The 13,458-nt window shown below is 34.3% G+C and overlaps 1 protein-coding gene across 13 annotated transcripts in view; it reads right to left on the bottom strand.

Moving 5' to 3' along the window:
• LOC106478902 (sodium channel protein para-like) overlaps positions 1-13,458 on the bottom strand; it is a 182,248-nt gene that overhangs the window by 77,415 nt on the left and 91,375 nt on the right. For 11 of the 13 annotated variants that reach the window (XR_002610019.1, XR_002610020.1, XM_022382610.1 and 8 more), the window contains one exon: positions 3,599-4,017. Coding sequence is in view for 11 of the 13 variants with exons in the window: in XM_022382610.1 (XP_022238318.1) it covers positions 3,599-3,937 (339 nt within the window). In the remaining 2 variants the exon portion in view is untranslated. The remainder of the gene's footprint in view (positions 1-3,598; positions 4,018-13,458) is intronic. The other 2 variants (XM_022382603.1, XM_022382599.1) reach the window with 1 other exon arrangement.

Raw genomic sequence — 13,458 nt, 5'->3', positions numbered from 1 at the left:
GCATGACGAGACACACATTCAGCATGTAATGCTGTTTGAATACAAGAAGGGAAACAACGCCTCTGTAGCCACAAAGAATATCAAAGAAGTTTATGTAAATGTTTAAATGTTCGAAAGTGTCAACGATAGTTCAGCAAATTTCGTTCAGGTGACTTTAACCTTAAAAAGTGTGATAGCAAGGGCTGGCGTGTAGGATTTGATATAGATGCTCTGAAGACGCGTGTTGAGTCTAACCCAAGGCAACACACTCGTGAAATGGCCCTGAAATTCATGTCTCTCATGAAACAATATATAAACATCTAAGGAATTGGGAAAACTCCATAAAGAAGGTGTTTGGGTGCGTCACGAACTCTCTGATGATCATCGATTCCAACGTGTGAACGTTGCTTCGTCTCTTCTGGCGCGTAATGCGCGTGAACCATGAAAAACGTGAAAAATGGATTCTCTATGCGAATATTAAACGCCAAAAACAAAGGCCCAGTCCTAGACAAAAACCACTTCCAACCCCATAACCTGAACTCCATCTGCAGAAAGTGATGCTTTGTATTTGGTGGGACATCAAAGGAGAAATTCATTTCGAACTCCTCAATCCACAGCGAACTGTCAATGCAGAGATCTATAGTCAGCGACTGGAAAGTTTATATCAAGCCCTTCCTTAGAAACGCCCTTCAATCGGAAAGGTGTTCTTCTCTACGACAATGCACGTCCACATGCGGCACGTTTGACGCAACACAAGATTATTGAGTTGGGTTGGGAAGTTCTCCCCCCACCCACCATATTCTCCAGATATGGCACCATCAGATTACCATCTTTTTCGTTCGCTGCAACACCATTTTAATGGGGAAATGTATGCAAATGTGGAAGATGTTAAAGAGAACATCGACATGTTTTTTTTTGCTTCAACGTCAAGCATTAACACCTGACTGTAAGATGGAAAAGCATCATCGATGAGAATAGAGATTATTTCATTTAATAAATGATTTGTTTTGATATATAAGTTATTCGGGTTTTTTTCATCTAAAAAAAAAAGCGACATTAATTTCTTGACGATCTAATAACTATCCAGTAATTGTCTATTGTTTAAATACTAAAGCTCCCACATGGTTTCCCCCAGAGATCGCAAGGCCGCTTTTTTTTAGAAGACAATTGGTCAAAAAATAGCTTATTTTTTTCATAAACTTTGTAGGTCTGGACACAGAATATTATAGGTCACATAATTACAAGATGGATTTTTATTCAACTACATTTCAGGAAGAAAAATTGTTTACACCTAAAAATTTACTTTTAAACCTTAATATTTTAGTCAAATATGTAAGCCTCCAGTGGCTCAGAAGTAAGCCTTTAGGCTTACGACGCTAAATTTCGGATTTCAATACCCGTGGTGGTCACAGCACAGATAGTCAGTCGGTCCATTGTGTAGCTTTGTGCTGAAAACAACCAAACCAAATGTGTTGTTAACATTTGGTATTAGTAAACTACGTTAAATCTTTACCATAGCTCTAGTAATTTGTATGAATATAGTTGATTTAATTAAGGTTAAATATGTTTAAATGGGGAAAATAACAAAACATTTCGAGAATAAAACTCTTTTACCTATACCTCTTGATATATATTATATGACCATTTAATTGACTATATGCTTTTCTGTTTTATCTTGTTTATTACTGAATAAAATATCAGAACTCAAATTTTTAAACATCTTTTGTATTTACAGAAATAGCATTATAAAATGTTTATAAAAAAACACGGTTTTAGAAATTCCCATTTATTTATAAACAACAGTTAAATCAATAATTATTATGTAAAAATAGTACATCTTGCTCCAGTGTTTGTTAAAATCGAGATTAAAGGTCTTACATTTACGTATAGCACAATGGGTGGGTTAAATATTTAAAACTGTTCACTAAAGAGGTCACATGTCGTTTTAATTCAAAACCTTATAGCTCGCAGATCGTTAAAAACACGCCCATGTCAGATGTTTTTGAAACCTTGTGAGATCGAAAAGTCGCTTTTAAAATGCCATAGGCTGCATATTCGCCAAAAACCACGTGGGAGCTTCAATATTGTTATCTATTTTCCTCCAAAATTTAGAAAATCTGAGACATCACGTCAGGGCACTTCTAGAGTCACACATCATCATCATTATTATAACCTGCCAAATTCCCTCTAGCAACAATCTAAAACACCTAAATAAAAATATGAAAACCGTAGCCTATTACAGTTTGGTTTCTCATTGGCGAAAAAGTTTGTTTAGATTATTTTTTTTTCCTGTAGAAATATATTTATTTTAAAAGAAATACTTGTGTAACTAGCCAAAAACAGGATATTTCTATTGAATCTGAAGTGACAGAATAAAACAGATCTGCCAATTCTTACAACACGCAAAAGCGTTTATAGCTTTTGCTACGTAGTAAAAATCGTTGTTTTAAACAACGCTAACAGGTTATAAGAAGGCTCTGTAATGAAACAGGAACTCTGTAAACGAAATAAATGTTGTAATTTTATTTTTTTATGATTCTGCTTCTCTTTCAGAATGAATAGAGTACGATCTTGATATTTTTATTTTTCGTAATAAATACGTAGGAAATTATTACATTGATTTTTGTGAAATTAAGTACGAAAGTTTCGTACATCTAAACGATTGAAAATACCAACGACATATATTAATCTGTGGTTATAACCTAGGATAACCTGGAGTGTGGGGAGGTTCTGAGTGATCGAGCATCCTACCTGAAATATTACATGACAAGAAAATCGTAAGCAACTTATTCTCTGACATTCGGCAAAAAATTGCCATTTCTGAGCACGATTTACCTATTAAGGTTGTGTGATGACGTCAAAAAGTCATGTGGTCTATAGTTTAGCCGCCATATTGTCTTAGGTGAAAATGAGAGACTTATCTTCCAATATCGTGTTATCTGATGTTGTAAATCATTTCAGCGATGCTTATAAAAACAATATATCGAGAAATTGAACAGTCGTACAGTTTCAGATCCGTATCTCTTGCTAATGGCGATGCTTATGTCATTGATAGTATGTAAAACTATACCGAATCTTTTATTGATAGGATTTGCTGTTGATTGATGTTTCTTCTTGGTTTTAAAGGGCTAAGAAGTACACAGGTTATAAACTGGTTCAAATCCGAACTCCCCTTTCCTTTAAATCCTGGATCCACCCCTGATAACCTTAAATAGTTCGTTTTTGTTATGTCTATAAATATAAGTACAAATTTCACTAATGATTTCTTTCCCTATCTATAATTACTTTTTGAAATCTGAAATTCGCCTTTAGTTTAGTACGCTCTTCATACTTGCGATAAAGGTTATATTGACAAAAAAAAACGTTTTAGTATTGCGTAAGATAAAAATTTAAATGCAACTTAATTATTAAGTATGATTATCTTCATGAGCGCAATTATGAAAAGCAAAATACAAAATTATGACCTAGCTACTGTCATCATAGTATCTAGAACAAACACAGCATAATTAGTAAGTATGATTATCTTCATGAGCGTAATTATGAAAAACAAAATACAAAATTATGACCTAGCTACTGTCATCATAGTATTCAGAACAAATCAAAATTAAATATTACTAACTCTTTGGTTCTCATAGTATTTATCCAAGTCTTCAAGAGGTATTGCTGACAATTCAGTCGGAAAATCCCTTTCAAGAGGTTTTGGAAGGGGCATTCCACCCTCAAGGTTTTTTTCAGGTTTTCTCTCTGCTTCTTCTCCTCCTCCTCCCTGTGTTTCCTTCTCGCCGCCTTCTCCAGTCGCAGCATCTTCTAACTCCTTTTCGGCAAGCTCTTTTTTCCGCGCCGCTTCCTCAGCAATCCGGGCCTCGATGGCTGCCAAGGATTCTTTGGTAAACGGACGGAATAAGGGCAACTCCTCCAGGTCTGACTGGTCCTCGGATGACCCCGTGGACACGGGCATGGCTACAGCCAGTCACGAATGATACTTCTCTGCGTGAGGCACAGACAGCTCCTCAGAGAGAATGAAAAGAACGAGACAGCCTGTGTACAAAATCAAAAACTTAGAAATAAAGTTTTCAGAAAAATAACAAATTTTGTATTAATTTATTCTTTACGTTATTTTTAGAAATTATAATACTTTATTTGGCAAATGTTTTTTCATACTATGTGTTATGAAAAGATTTTAACAGTTGTCACTGTTTAACTTTATATGTTGATATGCTGCTATAAATCCGGTTTTGAAGATGTTTACTTTCACATATTTCCTTGTTCTTTTTAACTGTCGTAAAGGCATTCCTTTTGATGATAGGATTCAGGTTTTGGGTTTTGTTTTCCAATGCCATGTAATAATGAGATTAACCTGTGTTACATCTATTTTGAAAACGTTATATATTATTTAAATATTCTTAAAATATAAATGTGATCCATTATCAAATTTGATATTAACACATTGCTGAGGTGCAATGGAATATATGCAATAGTTTTTGTGAGCACTCGTTTTGTTTTTGTTTTTCCCAACACATTTAAACCTATTTTTATAATGAGAAGTATTATGCTGTTTTTGTTCATTTTTGGCTGGTTGTCGTACTTGTCAGATAAATATATATTTATAGGTTTGAATTTCGCATGTCTAACTTGATAAAGCAGCTTATATGACACAAGCTAAACAACAAGTCGAGTATCCATAGGTTTCGGGCATTATTATCACTTAATTAAGAGCCATTGGTCAGGAGAAGGACAACTAGTCAACAGTATTCGCCACCTAATGATTAGCTGGGTTGTCTGTTACATTTATAATATTGCCAGATGTAAGTGCGAGCGTTTTCAGCAGCATATCGCCACTCGAACCCTGGACCTTTTTTTTGCCAGACACGATAAACAATAAGCCACGAGCACATAAAAACCAAGTGGTAAGAATAGTCATATTAACATACAATAACGCTAACTACCATCATACACGACGACAGTTTCTCGTGCAGGAAAAAAAAAAAGAGCTCACGCCTTTTAGAGAATAAAACGCTTGAATAAAACACTCAGTCGCATAATATTTAAAAATAAGTTCACCAAAATAATGAATTTAATCACAATTAATGAATTTAATGAAACAGAATAATACTCCGAGGTTGAAAATAAATTTAACATATCATCACCATAAAAGTTCCACCTAGTGCGCAATAACCGTCGAATATGTTAAGAAATATGGTATCAAACTATCGAGTCAAGTTTAATGTTATGGCTAGAACGTCAGAAACTTTACCAAAAAGAGAAAGACTAAGATAAATATACACACAGTAAAAGTACAAGGACCTTGGAACACCCACTTTGGGATTGGGATCTGAACAGGTTGTCAACATTGTTAGAGTTAATTAACAACAAACTGATTGTAAGAGTTGTTTTGACTAATATTTTGCGAAGGAACTCATTTCCAGTGCCTAACAATTGATAAAATATTGTAAGGATACATGGGTTAGGTTTGAAGCCTCCCAATGGCACAGTGGTAAGTCTGTGGACTTATAACACTAGAAATCAGGTTTCGATACCCGCATACGCCCCCCCCCCCAGTGCCACGGCGGTATGTCTACGTACTTACAACGCTAGAAACCAGGTTTTGATAACCGTGGTGGGCAGAGCACAGGTAGCCCATTGCGTAGCTTTGTGCTTAAATTCTAACAAACAAACAAACATTGATACACAAATTAGACTATTAATTCACTTTGTACTTGAATACATACACATATATATATACGTTATTGCATTTTTTGCTTCAACAATGAAATATAATAATACACTGAAGTTCTTAACATTAAACAACTTGATTTTCTTACTAATGCTTGATTCATTGGGTTAACTGAGTGTCTTATATGTTAGCTAAGTTAAATTGTTGTTTTAGCGCAAAGCTACACAATGGGCTCTCTGCGCTTTGTCCTCCTCGGGAAATCGAACCCCGGATTTTAACATTTTAAGTTCGTAAAGTTCCGAAACGCGTGTGTGCGCGCGCGCACACACACACACACACACATATATATTTCCTGCAACAATTTGTTCTATTTTTCCTTTCCACTTTTAAAATTATCTAAAATCACTTGATTTTTAAGTGCCGGTTTCACAGATTTCTTTGCTTTTCAGCTCTATTTCTTTACATTCTGCTTCTCTCATGTTCAATAAATCAGCATTCAGTCGTGCTGATTCAACATCCTCTGTTGCCTGAAAATCTGTTATACTTTAAAGGTATTGAATAATACAAATATTCTATATTTAAATGCATCAAAACATAAAAAGGTTATCATTGTTTTTTGTTTTTTTATTATGAATGTGGCGTGAACGTAAACATAATAAGATACTCTTATTTTTACCCAAATGTCTTCTGATACTAGGCATACATGCAGCGGTTTTATATATTCTAAATCTTACATCGGTAATGGAAACAACACTTTTAGATTTGGGACACACTTTAATTGAATTATGGCTTTTGTTTTTGGTTTTAGAGCAAAGCCACATTGACCTATCTTCTGTGTCCACCGCTGGGAATCGAGCGTCCGTAAGCTAACCTTTGTCCGATCGGGGGACTGAATTATGGCAGTAATCATATACTGCAGCGACACTAAATGTACTATTACACCTCTTCACTAACAAAGATGTTTTGATTAATTGGAATTATGTATGTTATACCAGTAATAGCGTTCAAGTCTGAGGTTTCTTCTCACTGGATGTTAAACAGTATGATAATATATTATTCTGCTTCCAGATAGTAATGAGCATATTAGCTGGTACCTTTTCTTCACTAGTAACTTGCATCTTTTTGTTCTGATGCACGTGAGTGGGTTATTCAGAAAATCAAGCTTTGCTTTGATTCATAGGAAATTATTGTAAATTCTGTGAATCTGTCTCTCCTCAAGTAATACTAGGAAATGTATATCCTGATACTCTATTCCTTCATTTTAGAAACAAGTGAACGTGTTATTTGATACACTAAATCTTCTTGTTTCTGAGCAAAGTGAATGTGTTATTCTAATACTACGCTCCTTTCTCTGTGAAAGAAGTGAACGTGCTATTCTAATAGTCTATCTCTTCCTGCCTGCTGATTCTATTTTATTTTTTAACTATATCTCGTCCTTTCTGACAGAAGTGAACGTGCTATTCTAATAGTTTTTCTCTTCCTGTCTGCTGGTTGTATTTTGTGATGTTACTATATCTCTTCTTTTCTGACAGAAGTGAGCGTGCTATTCTAATAGTCTTTCTCTTCCTGTCTGCTGGTTGTATTTTGTGATGTTACTATATCTCTTCCTTTCTGACAGAAGTGAGCGTGCTATTCTAATAGTCTTTCTCTTCCTGTCTGCTGGTTGTATTTTATTTTTGTACTATATCTCTTCCTTTCTGACAGAAGTGAGCGTGCTATTCTAATAGTCTTTCTCTTCCTGTCTGCTGGTTGTGTTTAATTTTTTTACTATATCTCTTCATGCCTGTTGGTTGTATTTTATGTTGTTACTATATCTCTTCCTTTCTGACAGAAGTGAGCGTGCTATTCTAATAGTCTTTCTCTTCCTGTCTGCTGGTTGTGTTTTATGTTGTTACTATATCTCTTCCTTTCTGATAATGTGAACGTATTACTATAATAACCAATACATCTCATTCTGACACTCCATGCTTTATGACTAATACAAAAAGTCTATATTCTCACAATCTTTTTCTTCTTGTGTGACGTATCGACGAAGTGTGTCTGCAACTTAACTCTACTTTGTTAATAAAGTTAGCATCAATAAAATAATCTCCAAATACAAAGACTTTTAGAAATCTTTTATGTGCTCTTGATTTTTCCATTAATAGTTTGATATATAAATACGTATGTGTCGTCTGCTGCATCATAATTTCTTTCTCGAAACGATATTCTTTTCTTTTCTAGTCTCAACTAAATCTCATTATTACATCTTCACATTACAATTTGTCAAATATCACAAATTAGAATAAAATTACCATATACTCCCATTCTGCCCGACCGCCAATTCTAGTATTTCAATATAGTTTTGTTTCTTTACAAATAATCCATATCTGACACAGATTAAGATTGAAATATAATGGTACAGGTTTTAATCTGTGAAATGAATCTATTATAATATATTGTTGTTATTCCTAGCAAGTTTCTTTATGTCTCCCGGTGGGTCAGCGATAAGTCTACGGAGTTACAACGCTAAAATCCGGGGTTATATTCCCTGCGGCAAACAGAGCAGATAGCCCAGTGTGTCTTTGCTCTAACACAAACAAATAAACAATTTTCTTTTAAGTCTACAATGTTGATCTATACATATTACATACAAAAGTCGTAATAGAAAACTTGATATAAAAAAAATCGTTTTCTCAAATAAATTAAACATGTGTTTATGGTAAAATGACAAATGTTTGTAAAATTCATTGGTTGTGGTTTATTAAAAAGACACCGACTGTTGTCACATGTGTTCGAAATCTACTCAAAAACCAAAGTATCTCACTGGGGTAGCATAACAATATCGTATTGTAGATACTTTTTAGTTAATCCGTACATAACTTTACATTCAAATATAAATCCAATATTTTTGTGTGATTTATATGTTACCATTGTATTCCTATTCAGATAACTTAAACCTAGTTTGTTTTTGTTTTTTTCACAATTAACCTTAAGCCACGACTTTCAACTAATCACTGCCCCACACACATACAAAACATTAACCTTAAGCCACGATTTTCAACTAATCACTGCCACACGCACACACATACAAAACATTAACCTTAAGCCACGATTTTCAACTAATCACTGCCACACACAATATACAAAACATTAACCTTAAATCTTATTTAAAAAATTAGTACAGAGTTTAGAGTGAAATAAACAATGGGAAACAAAGTATATATATCATCTTTCTTTCTTCAACTTTTAGAGTGGCATTTTAAACGACTGTTGTCATGGTAACTGTTTGCATTGCTCACGACCTCAATAACACAGAGTCGTATTGAACAGGCAGTTGCAAGCAGAATCACAGAACAATCAGTCGAATCTTAAGTACAAGCAACGCGATCGTTACATTTATATCGCTGGCTATAACATTTTTTATTTTGCAACATGCGTGATAATACGGGACACTGGAGATTGTCACTGTAGGTTTTAATTAGTAAAGCTTTTGTATGTGGCAGTGCATTTCAAGAATTAAAAAAAAAATGTAAAAACGTATCGATTTTTTCTTAGAAACCCACATAGGAAAATACTAGCTCTGATACAACCCGTTCAAGCTGAGTGAAATGTATTGATTCTCTGCACATGCGTAATTCTTCCCACGCATTTGTAAGACTTGTACGCAAAACGTTATTTAAAGCGTTTAAGATACAACTAAAAATTCAAAATTTGAAAAGATCAGTAGTCTGGTTGTGTGTGTGTGTTTGTTTTCTTTTTTTTTTGCGTATTTATAACGTATATTTCTCCATCCTGTAAGTAGCACGTGATGATGACAAAACCTTTACGAAACGTTGTACATTTGCTGTTATGTTAAACTTATATTAAAGTTTTTCTTCATTACCCATTCAAGCCGTCTCCAAGCATTATTATAACTACATTCTATGACTATTTACTAAATGATCAAATACTTACACACAATGATAGCTTATAATCTGTATACAAATATTTATTTATATAACTCACCATTTGTATATTTACACAACAGTAGGATTCACTTCGTATTTATCATTAATTACATATATCTACGTGATCTGTACCTTTAGCCACTCTTATGATCTGTCAAAATCAAAACTCACAATAATAGCTTATAATCTGTATACAAATATTTATTTATATAACTCACCATTTGTATATTTACACAACAGTAGGATTCACGAACGAACAGTGGGATTGACCGTCACATTATAACGTCCCACAGGTGAAAGGGTGATCATGTTTGGTGGGACGTGGATTCGAGCCCGCGCTCTAACTACCTGGCCATGTCAGGCCGTCGGCATAGGTGATGAATGCAACATTCAAATTCATAATAAATAAATAACACACGACGTTAATATATATATACACACACACAAACAATTAAAACATTTTTATTTCAGGCCAATCTATGGCTTCTAAAATGTTGACTGCATATTTCGACGTTTTCCACGTCATTATCAGAATTCAATATTTTAGAGGGCATATATTAGCCTGAATTAAAAATCTTTTTATTTGTGTATCTATTTCAACGTTGTTTTATTTATCTATCATTTTAACATTATTCACAAGTGCCAAAAAAACATCTATTCAAGTTCATACCTAAAATGATCATTTGGATTGAGTTCTGGTGACTATTCTAGCCAAGGTAGGTAACATTGTTTGTTTGTTTGTTTTGAATTTCGCGCAAAGCTACACGAGAGCTATCTGAGCTAGCCGTCCCTAATTTAGCAGTGTAAAACTAGAGGGAAGGCAGCTAGTCATCACCACACACCGCCAACTCTTGGGCTACTCTTTTACCAACGAATAGTGGGATTGACCGTCACTTTATAACGCCTCCACGGTTGAAAGGGCGAGCATGTTTGGTGGGACGGGGGGATTCGAACCGGTAGGTGACATAAGCCTCCAACATATTTTTCAATTGCATCATTATTCTGATGAACTCTGGATGTTATTTGCCTTATTAACATAATCAAATGACTCAAACCTTCTCAGAAGTTGTTGTTGTTGTTTGTTATTAAGCAGAAAGCTACACAAAGGGCCATATGTGCTCTGCCCACCACGGGAATCGAAACCCGGTTTATAACGGTATAAGTCCGCAGACATACCGCTGTGCCATTGGGGGGGGGGGGGACCTTATCAAAAGAACGTTCTCCCAAACATTAACTCACTTCCATAAGCTTACTTGTAAATTAAAACAAGTAGGGTGAAGTACCTCATGTAGCTTTCTCTATATATTTACTCTACTATTAAATTAAAACAAGTAGGGTCAAGTACCTCATTTAGCTTTCTCTATATATTTACTCTACTATTAAATTAAAACAAGTAGGGTGAAGTACCTCATGTAGCTTTCTCTATATATTTACTCTACTATTAAATTAAAACAAGTAGGTCAAGTACCTCATGTAGCTTTCTCTATATATTTACTCTACTATTAAATTAAAACAAGTAGGGTCAAGTACCTCATGTAGCTTTCTCTATATATTTACTCTACTATTAAATTAAAACAAGTAGGGTCAAGTACCTCATGTAGCTTTCTCTATATATTTACTCTACTATTCGCGAAAAAAGGGGTGGAATGCGATTCATCAGCAAAGCCACAAGCTTCCAACCATTCATATTCCACAGTTTGTGTTCCAAGCTATGGTGTTTGTGTCTGATATAACTAGTTTTAGTGTTTAGCTGCCATATAAAAGAGAGTTTTTTAAGCCTTTTGCATTTTTTTTGGTCTGTCACTAGCAGCTGAGACCACAGCTTGAGGTAATCGTTGACATAATCCCTTTCCACAAATTCGCCACTATTAATATACTATCAGGAAAATTTCTTTGAACAGCTAGTCGATGATACTGTTTTGAAAATAACATCCAATCTAGAAAGGCACCTACACTCATGCTCCAACAGAATAATCATGTTATGACTAGGTCTCCACATTTACAGGGCTCAAGCAATCATCACGTACATCACATGATCAGTCTATTTTGCATATTAAGTTAATGGAGTTTTACAAGAGCGTGTGGTATCCTAAAAAATGGCCAATTAGTGTATAACTATGTTAGAAGATTTATATGTCTACATGCAATGATCTGTGAATAGTAGTTTCCCCCGCTATTGCGCATCACGCCGCCAGAGGGCGGAACAAACGTGTGTCGACCTCAGGCAATGAGGAGGATATAAATACGATGATGTCATAGACACCAGAGACGATGACGTCATAGTTCCACAATGTGTCGCCAGAGGTCGTGTTGCTAGGACAAGCGGAAAGCAGAGAGAGCATTGCCATGCGTGATGTCATAGTTCCACGAAGGGGAAACAGAGGGCGCCACTATTTTAGGGGGGGAAGTAGCATAGTTCGATACAAGAGGGCCTTTTACTATAGGCGGATGGCTAATCTTACTAAGATTTCTATAGGTGGATGATGTTACTAGGCATGTAGTCCCGTAGGATTGCATACAGATTTCAACTTCGCGTTACTAGGCCGCCACGATTATCTCATGATAGAGTGTCTATACGTGTCTCAACATTTCATCAATGTCTAGATTTAATTATGTATCCTGAAAGTTACAAGTAAACCCATTATTGTAACGACAATCTAACTGTTTCACTAGTTTGACTTTATGCTATGCATATAATTATGATTTTTATTGTTCTTGAGAAAATATTTCATTTCACACTTGCATCGTATGACAGTTTTCACTTATTTACTTTTTACAGTGTTCTATGGGACAAAGAAGTTATCATTACAAGCTCTTACTAACGATAGTGTTACTTTGGGCAAACAATGTGTCTTAGAATTTTAACACATCTGCTGTTTCTCTTTCACAAGTAAAACCCTTATTTCAACGAGACAACTATTATAACATAAATCAGTTTTTATGTTACATATTATACATTATAATATAACTATAACAAATAATTTACATACTTTCATCGTTCTGAAAAGGACGCTTATGTAATTCTCTATATAATTTAACAAACTGTTTCACTTTATAAGTATATATTCACGTATAATGCATGTTCCAATAGTTATAATGTCTGGCATACGACATATTCTTATGTTAATCCTCTAGGTATCATATTATTTTGCTACAACTAAATATAATAAATAAACGACTTACTATTTATCCAATCATTCTACTATTATACAATCTACTTGAAATAGTAACACTTACCATTCACTTGAGGTTCTATACAATTATAATTCATAAAACTTTGTGGTTTTACTTTTTGATATTGAGAATAACCTCTCTTTGATATCAATACCACTGTTTGTAAGGAAATACAAAGGTCGTCACGTGGTCACTCATACAAACGATGTACGTTATTTCAACTTATTACTGGCGCATATCACTTGATGACAAGATTAGAAAGTTTTAACCTTGTGTTCGCCTAAGACTAAAACAAGAAACATTTTATTTTCTATAAATAAGAAATTCTATTTCTGTATCTTACGAAACTCCATTTTATTTACATTTAAACTTATTAGTTTTCCAAATACATTTTTACAATTGAAAATAACTGAAAAAAGGCTTTTAGTTATAAATCAAGTGATTATTTTCCTCTCATGGATTTTGAAATTTTTACGGTATCTCTCACTTTATAGAAATACATAACTTACAAATCAGTTTTCTTACAGGTAAAGAAAAAAATTAAAAAGGGAAGTCAATATAGGGATGGGTAATATCAATCCTTCAAAACAATGCAAACAAGATAGTAGGGATGGCATTTGCATCATCCTTACATAATAGCACAGGCAAGAATTAACATATAACAATATATATAAAACTATTCTATCACAATTGAGTTTAATT

Source organism: Limulus polyphemus, unplaced genomic scaffold (assembly GCF_000517525.1).
Source record: "Limulus polyphemus unplaced genomic scaffold, Limulus_polyphemus-2.1.2 Scaffold12, whole genome shotgun sequence".
NCBI classification, from domain to species: domain Eukaryota; kingdom Metazoa; phylum Arthropoda; class Merostomata; order Xiphosura; family Limulidae; genus Limulus; species Limulus polyphemus.
Note: the sequence above shows the minus strand (reverse complement) of the source record. Positions and strands in the feature narration are given on the sequence as shown.